The sequence below is a fragment of the Opisthocomus hoazin genome, chromosome W (genome assembly GCF_030867145.1).
Source record: "Opisthocomus hoazin isolate bOpiHoa1 chromosome W, bOpiHoa1.hap1, whole genome shotgun sequence".
Taxonomy (NCBI): domain Eukaryota; kingdom Metazoa; phylum Chordata; class Aves; order Opisthocomiformes; family Opisthocomidae; genus Opisthocomus; species Opisthocomus hoazin.
The window spans coordinates 45,079,762-45,096,288 of record NC_134453.1 but is presented as its reverse complement, the minus strand read 5'-3'; the positions used below and the strand labels follow the sequence as shown (position 1 = coordinate 45,096,288).

General features: G+C 45.1%; 1 protein-coding gene across 3 annotated transcripts in view; it reads left to right on the top strand.

Annotated features, from left to right (window-relative positions):
• Positions 1 to 1,339: 1,339 nt before the first annotated feature.
• The window catches only part of LOC142365654 (A disintegrin and metalloproteinase with thrombospondin motifs 6-like), a 213,027-nt gene continuing 197,839 nt past the window's right edge, over positions 1,340 to 16,527 (top strand). For 2 of the 3 annotated variants that reach the window (XM_075446664.1, XM_075446666.1), the window contains exons 1-2: positions 1,340 to 1,436; positions 2,216 to 2,580. In XM_075446664.1, the coding sequence (XP_075302779.1) occupies positions 1,340 to 1,436; positions 2,216 to 2,580 (462 nt within the window). Of the gene's footprint in view, positions 1,437 to 2,215; positions 2,581 to 3,791; positions 3,931 to 16,527 lie in introns of those variants that run through there. The other variant, XM_075446665.1, reaches the window with a different exon arrangement.

The following is a 16,527-nucleotide window of genomic DNA, read 5'->3' as shown; positions in this document are numbered from 1 at the left end:
TGCATGATGTTGATTTCTTCTTGAGATTACATGCTATGATTCTTTAACCTTTACAAATAATCTACTGGCTGCAGGGGTATTACCCATCTGAATGGATGTTGTGAATCACTCCAAGAATTTTAGAAAGGCAAATTTATCTGGTGCATGTATAAATGACTATGTATGCTTTTGGAAATTTGTTTTTAAACAGTTTTCCCTTCTCAGGTGTTCTGTTTCTCTGTCTGCCTCTGCAGAGTTTGCTCTATGGACAGGTGTGCCGAGAGTGCTTAAGAGGACTGATTAGTACCAGCTGACACAACACATAGTTTGGTATCCCATGATACTGGACTGTTGGTTGGCTGCGTGGACCTTCCATTTAATCCCTGTCCACAGCTAAAGATGCTTTTTAGTATTACTGCAATAGTGTTTTAAATGCAAAAAAAAAAAAGGGGGGGGGAAGGGGGAGTAACATGTTATTTGTTCAATCCTGTGACCTGCAAAATGAAAATAAGGATATATTCTACTACATCAAATTGTAGTTAATATGTATACAACAAATATTTGAAAACTTAAAACGTGTATGATGAATAGTTTCAAATACAGAAATTTGTTCTTTGGTAAATAACAAAATACATGCTGCAGAAAGATCAGATCATTAAATTAATACTCTGAATTTTCCCAAGTTTTTCCTTTGTCTACTAGTGTATTTGGTCTAGTTATTCACTGCTGAAATCAATGAGTGTATAGCATTGATTATAGCTGGAACAAGTCTGAACACAGTATTTGAGCAACAAGAAACCGTAATTTTATTAATTTTTACACCTATTTAACATAAAGCAGATATGTGCATCTTAAGTTGTATGGAATTAGTAGTTCAGGGTTAATGGTAATTTATGGTTTTTTTTAAGGTTGTGACCTTGGACCATGAAAGTGATAATTGTTGAATATTATTTCAAAATGTTACATTGCATAGTTCACTATGATGGCTTAGTGTTTTACGGTATAGATCTGTTTTAATAGAAAGAGTTTGCCTTGACTCATTTTCTTTTGTTTTTCAGGAAAGGAAATGGAGCAAGTTCAGTTAATTATCCAGTCTAATGTCTTACTGATATCCTAAGGAATCTTACAAATACTTATTTTGAATTGAGAAAATGTCTGCAGATATAGAAGAAAATACAGGTTGTTGGAAAAGAATACCTGTCAAAAAGTGAAGCATCCAATAGTTAATTTGAAAGTAGTACAAAATACATATACCTGTTATGGTGCGATTCTGGAGTGGAGTTAACTCTATAGCACACAGGTAGCCCTCCAAGGAGGGGGGGGGGGGGGGGGGGGGAGCCGCTTTCTGCTTTTCTAAATTATGGATTTTTTTTGGAAGATGTGGACATGGATTTTGAACCTAGTCATGGTTTCATCGGAATTTCACAGTGACAACAGGCTTTCATATATTTCTCAAGGTACGGGTCAGATCTCTGTAGCTGACAAGAGGCATCGATTTTTGCATTGCATTTGGGTAATATTTTCTAAACCATGTTTATATAATTCATGAGATCACATGGGCTCTGCTCTTAGTTTTATCATGATTCATTGTCATGGAAGTTTAAATACAGCAAATCTGATTAAATTGTTTTAATTTGTTGTCTGCTTTTAACTGTAGGAAAGCCTTGCAAATTAAGTCTAGTAAAATGTTGTACTTAATAGTTTAGAGACTTGCCATAACATCATTAACAAGTTTTTAAACTAGGAAGTAAGGATCTAATCTTACTTTGATCCATTAACATTTTACAGGTTTTTAATGAAATGAAGAGCAGTTTACATGTTGTTATAATATAATACTTTTGCTACTGTTTTTATTGTTGCAGGTGGATCTAATAGCTTTTGTCTTTGAATGGTATCACTGGGAAGAATACATCCTTCTTAGGTAGAATTTAGCCCCAAATGTTTATATATTTTGGGTAAATAGGAAAAAGATGCAATTAAAAACTTTTCTATTTCCGGTGATGTCAGGTTAATAGGAAACTGAATGTGTTTTCTTAACTTAGAAAGAAAGAAAAGAATGTTTTCTTTTATTTAGTAAAGCTTTCCATCTTGCATTTACCTGAAAATGATTTACTCATGAGGATGATGAGATTTAGCTAAATATGGTTTATGTTTATACTACTACTTGTTGTTTCCTGTTATATTTTCTTTTCTTCTATGCCCGCTCCCTGGACTGTCTTACCTTGTGATTACAAAGAGGAATTCCTGTCTTACCTTGAACACTACCAACTAACAGTCCCAATAAGGGTTGATCAAAATGGAGCCTTCCTCAGCTTTACTGTGAAAAATGCTAAACCTTCAAGAAGGAGGAGGAGTACAGACCTTTATGACCAAGAACTGGCAGCGTCTAAATTATTTTTTAAACTTTCTGCCTATGGCAAGCACTTTCATTTAAACCTGACTCTCAACACAGATTTAGTGTCTAGACATTTTACAGTAGAATACTGGGGGAAAGATGGACCTCAATGGAAGCATGATTTTTTAGACCACTGTCATTACACAGGATATTTGCAAGACCAACACAGTACAACGAAAGTGGCCTTAAGCAACTGCGATGGTCTGGTAAGTGCACATTACATGTTCTAGTATAATAGTGTGCTTGTCCCTTTTTAAATTACAGAAGAACTACCTAATTGGCATATCTTAGATAACAAATGCAAAAAATTTAAAAACCAAACTATTGAGTAACAAAATACTGAAATAGAAGGGCATGACTAGAAAATACTAAATCAAGAGCCTAGTAATTTCTCTAGTAAAAAATATATGTATATATTGTGGTTATTCATTCTGGTCTTATTATAGTAGAACACTGGTCAATCTTCTTGCTAGGAGTAGACAGATCTAACTAATTGCTAAAGGAAAAAAAATACACAGATTTGCTAAACTAATTCCTATTTATCCTTGGAAGTGCTATTGAATAATATATCTTGGGATGTTATTTACAAACAAGAGCCTACTGCTTCAGACCTAGATAGGATGCATTATACCCAGCTGTTTCTGATGTCCCTGATATAGTCTAGGTTAACATTTTGGAGTACTCTTGAGGAAAAATAATTTAATGGGAATTTCCAGGGCTAAGTGACACTTTCAAAGAAATATGGTTAAAATGGTGTTCCATCAAGTCTAGTATAATAGTTTGGTTAATGTAGACTTGCAGCTGATAGGTCTGAATGTAGTACAATTTTCACTTTGGTTTTGAGGTTCCTATGTAATAACACTTGTCACAGTTATTAAGCTCTTTAAAGCAAAATCATATAGTATATTAGAGTTCTTTTCAGCTAAAAATACTATGGAGAACAAATCCCCGCTTTCAGGACTCAGGTCTTTAAAAGAGGCTGCATACCTTTATCTCCAGAGTTTCTGCTGGTTGAGGCACAGACTGGTTGGCCCCCTTGGAGCTTGCAGTCTGTGCCATGGTGCTCCTATTTCAGTTCTTCTCTGACCTTGGCCAGGGAGAGAGCCAAGAATGCCTTTCATGTTAGGAAAACAAGAGTGGGATGAAGCAGGAAAAAGTCCATGTTTTCCTGTCAGCCTTCCCCATCTCTCGCTTCTCATGGCACTCATTTTCTTCAAAGAATTTAACAGCATGGTAGATGTCAATTCTAAAATGAAGCCTTGCTGTTTTACTGGAGTGAAGCTGTCTGTTGTTCTGCGGTTCAAGGTGTCAGTACATTAACTTAGTCCGTAAGTTAACTTTAGTGTGGAGTGCTTCACAGTTAAATAGTAATCTTTGGTGCTTTTAGCTGTTGTCAGCTCTTCTGTATTTCTTCCAGGTATTCCTGGTCTGGATTAAGGCAGCCTCAGTTCTCTGGGCACACCATGACTGGCACTCTCGAGTTCTTGGTCATGCCTCTTTCTTGGGACTGCAAGTGTCAGGCTTCCGCTGCATCTCCTAGAAAGGCTGAGTCACAAGTACGTGAGGCTCCTGTCATGCTCTGGAAGCAGCAGCAGGGATGACACAAGGCTCTTTCTCAGAGAGGCAGGGATACCGCAAAGGGGTGCAGTGGTAGGCTCTATTCAATATCATCCTCTATCATACAGAAATTTCTGTCATACAGTGTTGGCAGGGCCTTCCAGGTCACTGAGTATAGTACTTACCACTCCATTCAGATAAATCCATCACAGAGTTATTTTTAAATGATGATTCCTACTGACATATTTTTATATAGCTGCTGGTTAGAACGTGTTTAATAAAGCAATTGGCAGTGAATATTGAAGACACTATTACTTGTTTTAGAATTAGTGATAGTTCAGAATATGTCATACTAGAGACACTTATATTTTCCAGTCTGATTGTTGGTCTGTAAGAGACTGCCAGTCATATTCTGTGTAGTCCTTGATTCTGTCCCAGAGCCAGTCATTAAGATGTCAATAACTGTAAAACAAGTAGTATCCTTTAGCATGAGTGTCACTCACAAGCAAAACTTAAGCATTCCATTTATACCAGTTGTCCCGTTAGACTTCACTATTGCCAAATTTCTTTCCCTTAGTGAACGTTTTGAGTTATTCTGTTTAGTTATTCACGGTGGGCAGATGAGACCATGGTTTAATTAACATAAGTTATATAACTTTGAAGAACACTTGTAATATCTGAGATGAGTTCTAGTGCAAGAAGGGCTTTCAGTTTCATTATAATAAGTGACCAGCAGTCAATTAATTTCCCTGTCACTATTTCCTGTTTCAGCCTCTCCTTCTATATTTCTCATTACCAAGCGTCCCAGAATTACAGGCTGCTACTTACTGAAGTTTCGTTCCAGCAGTTTCCATCAGCTGGGCCCTAATTATGCTATATAAATTGTCTGAAGTTGAGGAAAGCTCTATAATCCAGTGAGCAGTCGTGTGAGGAAATTGAAGGTCTTCTCTGGTAGGCTTGCTGGCTTCCAAACTCATATTTACTTTAGCGGATGTTACATTTGTGGATGAATTGCAGCTTTGGCCCTCTCGTGAGAGAGCCTGCGAAGAGCAGTATTTTGGGGCCTTTGAATGTTGGATGCAAGGCAACAAGGCTGAAGCAGAAGTGGTGTCTCAGCTGAGTATGTCATATTGAAGGAAAGAAGAGAAGAAACAGTGGTAGACTAGCTGAAGAGAGAAACTCACCTCAAGTAAAATAAGTTTGCTTAATTCTGAGGGGAGCAAGTCTTAAAGAAGAAAAGTTTTGGGGCTCATTAGTAGTGGAATTGAGCAGAAACCAAACTTTTTGCATTCTGACCCACCTCTGTCCTCTGTCAGGTGTCCAAGCTCTTAACTGAGTGCTCAAACAAGTTTTCCACAGTAGCAGATTTTCTCATTTTGAGCTGAAAAGCCCAGTAGTGGGAAACACTTTAAAACATGTAGAAAGTTGTTATTAGGAAAGTGAATCGGAGGTTAAATTGTATTTTGGGACTACTATGGTTCCAAGGGAATGTTTAGACTAAAATGCCAAGTATTTCCATGGCATGTGAAGTTCCATGCACTGAGTAACATTTGTGCTGGGTAGCACAGATGTTTCCATCCAAATAGAAATGATAAGGAAAGCCCGAGAAGTAGACTTTGGCTAAAAGCATGACCTTACTTGGTTAAAGGAAGAATTATTTTGTTGGAAGACTTCATTTTTATTTCATGTATTCATAAATTTATATCTGTATAAATTATTCATTTGAAAGCTGATTCTGTCATAAAGAATGTATCTACTTTGATAGATCATAAATTGTATACAGTATGGTATTTCTGAATCGTGTAAAATAATGTATAATTTATAAAATCACTTATAAAGATCAGAAATGATATTGGAAGAGATTTAGTATTCTAGATTGGTGTCTTTGGAGTTCTCTTTGTTACTAATATGTATTTGCAGTATAGACTTAGTATTCAGAAAATTATATGCAAGCTGTCTCTGTCCTAGTTCTAAGATGCCTTGTCAGATTCCATGATGTACTGTCCCAGGTTAGATCATTATTTTTTTAATCTTTGAGAACACACTAAGCTAATGCAGTGTGTTTCTTCAGTTATGAAATCACAGTGAAGTGCAGAGTCAGCTATAGACATTCTGAACAAGACTGACACGTTTTCAGAAGTTTCCATTACTACTGCTTTGTATTAAAAATTGATAAAACATAAAGTCTAGAAAGGTTCAAGGCAGGGAGAAACTGGAAAACAGTAGTACTGTGTGGAAAAGGCACTTACTTGTCCTCCATAATTCAATTTGCTTCTGTGACTGATGGACATCCCTCGTCTGAAGTAGGGTAAGGCCCCAGCTTGACAGCCTGACACAAAAAGATTCCTTTTCACAAATTCAGGGGAACTCCATGTGGTTTCACAGATTTGTCTGAGCATGACAAACTGCTGGATTCAGAACTTATATATGTGTTTTGGTTTGGCCTGGATAAATGCCAGGTGCCCACCAAAACCACTCTATCATTCCCCCTCCTCAACTGGACAGGGGATAGGAAATATGATGAAAGGCTCAAGGGTCGAGATAAGGACAGGGAGAGATCACTCACCAATTACTGTCATGGACAAAACAGACTGAACTTGGGGAGAAAAAGGAAATTTAATTTATGATCGATCAAATCACAGTAGGATAGTGAGAAATAAATCCAGATCTTCAAACACCTTTCCCCCACCCCTCCCTTCTTCCTGGGCTCAACTTCACTCCCATTTCTCTACCTTCCCCCCCCTTCCCGAGTGGTGCAGGGGGATGGGGAATGGGGGTTGCAGTCAGTTCATCACATGTTGTCTCTGCTGCTCCTTCCTCCTCAGGGGGAGGACTCCTCACACTTTCCCCTGCTCCAGCATGAGGACCCTCCCACAGGAGACAGTCCTCCACAAACTTCTCCAATGTGAGTCTTTCCCATGGGCTGCAGCTCTTCACGAACTGCCCCAGCGTGGGTCCCTTCCATGGGGTGCAGTCCTTCAGGAACAGGCTGCTCCAGTGTGGGTCCCCCACGGGGTCACAAGCCCTGCCAGCAAACCTGCTCCTGCATGGGCTCCTCTCTCCATGGGTCCACAGGTCCTGGCAGAAGCCTGCTCCAGTGCGGGCTTCCCATGTGGTCACAGCCTCCTTCAGGCATCCACCTGCTCCGGTGTGGGGTCCCTTCCACGGGCTACAGGTGGATATCTGCTCCACCGTGGACCTCCATGGGCTGCAGGGGGACAGCCTGCCTCACCATGGTCTCTCATCACTAACTGCAAGGGAAGACTCTCTGCCTGCGCCTCTCGAGCACCTCCTTCCCTGTCCTTCTTCACTGACCTTGGTGTCTGCAGAGTTGTTTCTCTCACACAGTCTCACTCCTCTCTGTTGAGTGCTGTTTCACTGCAGTATGTTTTCTTCCCCTTCTTAAATATGTTATCACAGAGGCGCTACCACCATCGCTGATTGGCTTGGGCTTGGCCAGTGGCGGGTCCGTCTTAGAGCCGGTTGGCATTGGCTCTATCAGATATGGGGGAAGCTTCTTGCAGCTTCTCACAGAAGCCACCCCTGTAGCCCCCCTGCTACCAAAACCTTGCCGTGCAAACCCATAACAATGTTAGCAGGAGTTGACAGTCTGCAGTGGATTGGATAGCACAGGATCTCAAACAATCTGTTTTAGATAATAATCTTGGGAATGTTGCTTGTAGTAACTAACTTGGGGCATTCAGCTTGTTGCTTAAATTCATGGTATTTTGGCAAAATCTTTTGCTGGTCATTCTTAGGTCTTAATGATAGTTCTTATACTTTGAAGCAGAAGTTTAATGTACAAACTGTTTAAGTTCAAATACAATGGCAAAACTAAAAAAAAGCTAATTCCTTTTAATGCTTTAAAAAGGCATTATTTCAGTCTCCTTTTGAACTGAAACTGTGTTGTGCTCAAATAATAGATCAGCCAAAAGTGTGTCTTAGAAAGTTGATTTGGATATAATAGCGTAATTCCCACTATTAATCAGGCATTGTTGAGTGCATATACAATGGATGCATCTCTAGCCACATGAATTTTCTAAACTATTAATTAGAATAAATGGTGGTTGTCACTTGAGTATTTTTTTTTGTACAGAATTTGGAGTGCTTCTTAAAAATCATTCACTTAGATTCAACAAGGCCACTTGTGTTCAGCTTAGTATTTGAAGAACAGTTTTGTTTGCAAGCAAAATTAATATATGTTAGGTTTAAAATGGTGTATATATATGCAGGGCTTATTAGAGGGGAACAGTTGAGTTTCCAGTGTTTGTCAAGTCACTTGGCTAGCTGCAGCAACTGACCACGTGCATATTCTGACTACCTGGTGGCAGGTGTAAATTAAAATTTATTTGCAGTTCCTCAACTAAAGGTTATTTAAATTTTTTTTTTTCTTAAGCCACCATAGTGTTTGGGCAGATGAGATCATATGTTGACTACGCATAGGAAAAATTGGTGATACTCTCCTAAATTTTTAACTGCTGGTACGTGAAGGAACTGTGATGGTAGTTTGCAGACATTCGTAATAGTTTTTGCTTATTTTATATGCTATTTGTTTAAAGAATTAATGCTGTAATTTAGAGCTTGATGATGGTGATGGAAAGGGTTGACTGTTTATGGGTAAGAATCAGGGGAAAGGCCAGTAAAGCAGAGCACCCAACCAGGATGAAGAGACAGATGAAATATTCTATAAGCAGCTGGGAGAAGTCTCACGATTGCTGAGCCTTGTACTTGTGGGGGACTGCAACTTACCAGATGTCTGCCAGAAATACAATACAGCAAAGAGGAAACAGTCCAGGAGGTTCCTGGAGGGTGTGGAAGATAACTTCCTGATGCAGCTGGTGAGCCAGCCAACTAGGGAAGGTGCCCCGCTGGACCTGTTGTTTGTAAACAGGGAAGGACTTGTGGGTGATGTGATGGTTGGAGGCCATTTTGGGACAGCGATCACGAAATGACATATTTTTTGATTCTCAGAGAAGTAAGGAGGTGAGTTAGCAGAACCACCACCTTGGACTTCCAGAGGGCAGACTTTGGCCTGTTTAGGGGCCTGGTTGACAGAGTCCATTGGGAGGCAGTGCTGAAGGGCAAAGGAGTCCAGGAAGGCTGGACACTCTTCAAGGAGGAAGTCTTAAAGGCACAGGAGCAGGCCATCCCCATATGCCGAAAGACGAGCCGTCGGGGAAGACGACCAGCCTGGCTGAACAGAGCGCTTTGGCTGGAACTCAAACTCTCCTTTTTTTCCTATGTTCTTTGGAAGAAGGGGCAGGCCACTCAGGAGGACTACAAGGATGTCGTGAGGCTATGCAGGGAGGAAATTGGAAGGACCAAAGCCCAACTAGGACCTAATTTGGCTACTGCAGTAAGAGACAATAAAAAATGTTTCTATAAATACATTAGCAACAAAAGGAGGGCTAAGAAGAATCTCCATCCTTTATTGGATGCAGGGGGAAACATAGTGACAAAGGATGAGGAAAAGGCTGAGGTACTTAATGCCTTCTTTGCCTCAGTCTTCAACAGTAAGGGAAGTTGTTCTCCAGACACCCAGCCCCCTGAGCAGGAAGACAGGGACGGGGAGCAGAAGGAAACCCCTAAAATCCAAGGGGGAATGGTCAGTGACCTGCTACACCACATAGACACACACAAGTCTATGGGGCCAGATGGGATCCACCCAAGGGTGCTGAGGGAGCTGGCAGATGCGCTCACCAAGCCACTCTCCATCATCTATCAGCAGTCCTGGCTAACAGGGGAGGTCCCAGATGACTGGAGGATCACCAGTGTAACACCCATCTACAAGAAGGGCCGGAAGGAGGATCCTGGGAACTACAGGCCTGTCAGCCTGACCTTGGTGCCAAGAAAGGTTATGGATCAGATCATCTTGAGTGCCATTACGTGGCACGTACAGGACAACCAGGAGATCAGGCCCAGGCAGCATGGGTTTATGAAAGGCAGGTCCTGCTTGACTAACCTGATCATCTCCTATGACAAGGTGACCCGCCTAGTGGATGAGGGAAAGGCTGTGGATGTTATCTACCTGGACTTTAGTAAGGCCTTTGACACTGTTCCCCACAGCATCCTCCTGGAGAATCTGGCTGCTCGTGTCTTGGGTGGGTGTACTGTTCACTGGGTAAAAAACTGGCTGGATGGCCAGGCCCAAAGAGTGGTGGTGAATGGAGTTAAAACCCGTTGGCAGCTGGTTACAAGTGGTGTTCCCCAGGGCTCAGTACTGGGGCTAGTTCTGTTTAATATCTTTATCAATGATCTGGATGAGGGGATCAAGTGCATCATCAGTAAGTTTGCAGATGACACCAAGTTGGGTGGGAGTGTTGTTCTTTTGGGACCCTCGCTACAGTGGTTGGACTTGATTTCAAGGGCCCTTTCCAACCTAAATGATTCTATGATTCTATGAACTGTGTTGTTTATGGCATCCAAATTGACTTGCTTCAACTGAGGTCATCTCACTGCTTAAAACTATTAGTTTCAGTATCTGAGATAAATGCCTTATTTGTGCTTAGACTTGTTAACCTAATTGGACTTGGTACAGACATGAAGGATGTAATCACCTTTACATTAAGGCCCATCTGTTACAGAGACAGGGCCATGCTTTGGATGATACCTCTGTCTCCTCAGGCTTGGCATGAATCGGTGTTATGGTTTCGGCTGCCGCCGGCAACAAAAGCACCACGCGGCCACCCCTCCCCCTCCGCCGGCGTGTGGAGGAGAATGGAAAGAAAGAGGCAGAAACCGGTGGGTCGGGATAAGGGCAGTTTAACAGAACAGCAGAGGGAAACAGGAACAACAACGGTACAAATAAGGAGAAAACACAACAACGAACCGCACAACCCAGACAGCCACTCTCCTGAACAGGACTGGCGCCGCGCCCCCCCAAGCCCCGGCTGTGCCCCTTCCTGGAGTCGGGTGAAAATTAACCCTGTCCTGGCCAAACCCAGGACATTATCCACCCCTTATTCCATACCATCTACGTCATGCCCAGGTCCCCCATTGTCCAGTTGATCACCACCACTTCTCCTGTCTCCAGATATCATTCCCTTAGTCTATAGATCATCACTCTAAAGTGTCCGTTGAGTTCATTTAATCCATGACTTCAGGCTCCATCTGTCGTAATGGTCTTCCATGGCAGGAGAGGTGATCTGTGGTGATGGGCGATCACTTGCATCCAGAGCTCACGGCTGATCTATCTGGTGCGGCCCGTGCCCACAGTCTGCAGGTTGGAGATGTTGATCTCGAAGTTGCTGGATGCCAGTTGTTGAAAACCAGGTCCAGTTCCATCATCGCTGTGCTCTGCTAGGTTTTCATCAAAAAAGTCCATCCTTCTTTAATCTGGACGATTCTTACTATGATACTACTGGTACAAAATATAACAATTATAACAGTGATAACAGACAGTGACAGGGTCATTTAACAATTAACTTTATACAATTTATTTATGGACTATTCTCCCCCAAAATCAAATCCCCATGAGGTACACATCGGACTTCCCCATCCTTCTGCATTACCCACCAGGTACACCCAGGTCGTTGAGCAAAAGCAATCCCCTGGACAGGCTTGCCTTTGCCCGAGGCAGGATTAACCCAAACCGTCTTCCCTAACATGATCCGCATGTGCACTGCAGGGACTTTATCCCCTTCTATAGGGCACTGAGGTTTTGACTGGGCAGGATCAGCCCGGTTGGTGGATCCCCTGGTGTTAACCAACCAGGTGGCCTTTGCTAAATGAGTATCCCAGTTTTTGAAAGTCCCACCCCCCATTGCCCTCAAAGTGGTTTTTAGCAGCCCATTGTACCGCTCGATCTTTCCAGAGGCCGGTGCATGGTAGGGGATGTGATACACCCACTCGATACCGTGTTCTTTGGCCCAGGTGTCTATGAGGCTGTTGCGAAAGTGACTCCTGTTGTCCGACTCAATTCTTTCGGGAGTGCCATGTGGCCACAGGACTTGTTTTTCCAGGCCCAGGATGGTATTTCGGGCGGTGGCATGGGGCACAGGGTAGGTTTCCAGCCATCCGGTGGTGGCCTCCACCATTGTGAGCACATAGCGCTTGCTTGATTGCAGCGCATGTTTCACATTCATGGATAACCTGTGCGATGGTGTCCATGGTCAAGTCCACCCCTCGGTCACAAGCCCATCGGTATGTCGCGTCTCTTCCTTGGTGGCCCGAGGTGTCATGGGCCCACTGAGCTATAAACAGTTCACTCTTATGTTGCCAGTCCAGATCCACCTGAGCCACTTCAGTCTTGGCAGCCTGATCCACCTGCTGGTTGTTTTGATGTTCTTCAGTGGCCCGACTCTTAGGGATGTGGGCGTCCACGTGGCGCACTTTTACAACCAACTGCTCTAGCTGGGCAGCAATATCTTGCCACAATGGGGCAGCCCAGATAGGTTTGCCTCTGTGCTGCCAGTTGTTCTTCTTCCATTGCTGCAGCCACCCCCACAAGGCATTGGCCACCATCCAGGAGTCAGTGTAAAGATAGAGCACTGGCCACTTCTCTCGACTGGCAATGTCTAAAGCCAGCTGGATGGCTTTCACCTCTGCAAACTGGCTGGACTCACCTTCTCCCTCGGCAGTTTCCGCGACTTGTCGTGTAGGGCTCCATACAGCAGCCTTCCACCTCCGATGCTTCCCCACAATGCGACAGGACCCATCCGTGAACAGGGCATACTGTTTCTCATCGTCTGGCAGCTGGTTATACAGTGGGGCCTCTTCAGCACGTGTCACCTCCTCCTCTGGCGATGCTCCAAAATCTTTCACAGAATCACAGAATCACAGAATAGTAGGGGTTGGAAGGGACCTCTGTGGGTCATCTAGTCCAACCCCCCTGCCGAAGCAGGGTCACCTACAGTAGGCTGCACAGGATCTTGTCCAGGCAGGTCTTGAATATCTCCAGAGAAGGAGACTCCACAACCTCCCTGGGAAGCCTGTTCCAGTGCTCCGTCACCCTCAGAGGGAAGAAGTTCCTCCTCATGTTCAGACGGAACTTCCTGTGCCTCAGTTTGTGCCCATTGTCCCTTTGCCTTCTGGCCAGTCCATGATTACCTCCAGCATTCCTGGGCGACTGGGGTTTCCCATTCAGGCGCGTTGGGTGATCAGTGCGACCCACTTACTCCACGTAGCATCGGTGGCATGATGCGTAGAGGGGACCCTCTCTTTGAACATCCACTCCAGGACCAGCAATCGTGGAGCTAGGAGGAGCTGTGCTTCACTGCCGACCACTTCTGAAGCAGCTCAAATGCCTTCATATGCTGCCAGAATCTCTTTTTCAGTGAGACTATAGCAGGCCTCGGATCCTTTGTATCCCCGGCTCCAAAACCCCAGGGGTCGACCTCGAGTCTCCCCTGGTGCTTTCTGCTAGAGACTCCAGGTTGGGCCATTCTCCCCGGCTGCGGTGTAGAGCACGTTTTTAGCATCTTGCCCTGACCGGACCGGACCAAGGGCTACGGCATGAACTATCTCCCGTTTAATTTGTTCAAATGCCTGTCGTTGCTCAGGGCCCCATTCAAAATCATTCTTCTTCTGAGTCACGTGGTACAGAGGACTTACAATCTGGCTGTAATTTGGGATGAGCATCCTCCAAAAACCCACAACACCTAAGAAGGCTTGGGCTTCCTTTTTGCTGGTTGGTGGAGACATAGCTGCTATTTTGTTGATGACATCCATTGGGATTTGACGGCGCCCATCCTGCCATTTTATCCCCAAAAACTGGATCTCTTGCGCAGGTCCCTTGACTTTACCTCGCTTAATGGCGAAACCGGCTTTCAGAAGGATCTGAACTATTTTCTCCCCTTTTTGTCAAAAACTTCCTCTGCTGTGTCACCCTATACAATGATGTCGTCGATGTACTGCAAATGTTCTGTAGCTTCACCCTTTTCCAGTGCAGTCTGGATTAGTCCATGGCAAATGGTGGGACTGTGTTTCCACCCCTGGGGCAATCGATTCCAGGTGTACTGGATGCCTCTCCAGGTGAAAGCAAACTGTGGCCTGCACTCTGCTGCCAAAGGGATGGAAAAGAATGCATTAGCGATGTCAATTGTCGCATACCACTTGGCTGCCTTTGACTCCAGCTGATATTGAAGTTCTAGCATGTCTGGCACGGCAGCACTCAGTGGTGGTGTGACTTCATTCAGGCCACGGTAGTCTATTGTCAGTCTCCACTCTCCGGTAGATTTTCTAACTTGCCATATGGGACTCTTAAAGGGTGAGCGAGTTTTCGTGATCACTCCTTGAATCTCCAGCTGGCGGATCAGCTGATGAATGGGGAGAAGGGAGTCTTGGCTGGTACGATACTGTCGCCGGTGCACCAGTGTGGTTGCGATGGGTACCTGTTGTTCTTCAACCCTCAGCAACCCCACAACGGAAGGATCCTCTGAGAGACCAGGCAAAATGGACAGCTGTTTAATTTCTTCCGTCTCCACAGCAGCTATGCCAAAAGCCCACCGATACCCCTTTGGGTCCTTGAAATACCCTCTCCTAAGATAGTCTGTCCCAAGGATGCACGGAGCCTCGGGGCCAGTTACAATGGGGTGCTTGTGCCACTCCTGCCCAGTGAGGCTCACTTCAGCCTCCAATACACTCAGCTCTTGGGACCCCCCTGTCACTCCCGAAATGCAAATGGACTCTGACCCTTTGAAATCTGATGGCATTCAAGTACACTGTGCACCAGTGTCCACTAGAGCTTTGTACTCTTGTGGATCTGACGTGCCAGGCCACCGAATCCACACCGTGCAATAAACACGGTTGCCCCTTTCCTCCACCTGGCTGGAGGCAGGGCCCCTCTAATCCTGGTCAGAGAATTTGCTGCTCACCTACTGTAAAAATGACTTGGAGGTCCCCTCCAGAGGATCGGAATCAAGGTCAAACTGTCTGCCTGGTCTGGAGAGCTGGCTGCTGGAAACTGGAGCGGCATTTTTCCTAACAGAATCCCCTTTTGTGATTGTTTTACCTCGCAACTCATGTACTTGTGCCTCTAGACTTGAGGTGGGTTTTCCATCCCACTTCCTCATGTCCTCTCCGTGGTCACGCAGGTAGAACCACAGGGTGCCCCGTGGTGTATAGCCTCTGTATTCCCTCTCCTGAGCAGAGAAACGCTTGCCCCTAATAGCTGAGACACTGGCCCGTACAGGTGGGGAGTAGGACATGCTCTCTTCGAGTCGCTGGACCTTCTGGGACAATTTATTTACAGTTGAGACAAGGAAGGAAGAGAGACTTTCCTCATATTGCCGGAGTCTGACAGCCACCTCATCCACTGTTGGTGCCTCCTTACCCTTCCAGTTTACAACTGCCAGTGAGTTGGCATATGAGGAGGGTGCGCTCCGCACAAACTTCCTCCACATAGATGCTGTGCACTGGGCTTCATCTGGGTCTGTGGGTAACTGGTCATCATCTGGTTCATTATAAACCAACTCCCGCACAGCTAATTCCCTCAAGTACTGAATACCCCTTTCCATATTGGTCCACTTGCCAGGATAACATACAAAATCCTCACTGAAGGGGTATCTCTCCCTCACCCCTGAGAGAAGTCTCCTCCAGAGGCTGAGGACTTGTTCCTTTTTCCCAATGGCCTTGTCAATGCCCCCATCCCTGGCCAGGGATCCCAGCTGCTTGGCTTCCTTGCCCTCTAATTCCAAGCTGCTGGCCCGGTTATCCCAGCACTGCAGCAGCCAGGTAGCAATGTGCTCGCCTGGGTGGCAGCTGAAATCTTTCCGCATGTCTCGCAGCTCGCCCATGGACAGGGACCGGATGATGATCTCTGTCTCTCCCTCCCGCGATGACCCTGGCTCATCGTCATCCCTCCCAGAGCGATCTGCTCTCTTTGCGTCTTTAGTTTTACGGGGGCGACTGCTACTGGCACAGGTTGGTCATTGGGCTCAGTCACTGTGCCTGTGGCTGGAGCTGGGGCTGGAGCAGCTGCTATGCCCACTGGGGGAGTCGGGACCACGCCAGTGGCTGCACCAGCCGTGGTACCAGTCAGGGGGGCTGTGACTGCCTGCTGGGCTGGAGGGGCTGCAGGGCCGGCTGGGGGGGCAGCGCCAGTCGCAGTGCCTGCCGCTTCTTTTCCCCCCCTTTCCCCTTTAGGGCACTGAATCAGGTTGAACAGGGCTCGGTAGGCGTGGGCCATACCCCAGCACGTTGCAGTGATCTGTGTCTCTCTGGAGTTCCCAGGGTGGCAGCACACTTTTTGCAGATATTTTACCAGATTGTCCGGATTCTGTATTTGTTCAGGGGTGAGTTTAAAACACACCGCAGGTGCCCACTGCTCTAGAGACCTGCCCATGCTGTCCCACACACCCAGCCACTCACAGCTATCTGGCCCCGGGGCAGGTCTCTGCATGATGTTCTTAACGACTTGTTTAACCCTAAACAAAACCTCCGGTTTTCCCCACAGATTGGATTTGATTATTCACAAATTCTAAGACATAGTATCCGAGGTATGGAAATGACCGCAGTGCTGCATGCAAATACAAGCCTAATTTCATGCAAATTGTTGTTATCATGTCATAAGTCGATATCGTACAGTAGAGCAAAATCATCATCCTGGTCCTTTTCCCACTGATGATGAACAGCATGGCAATGAACACATAGTGCAA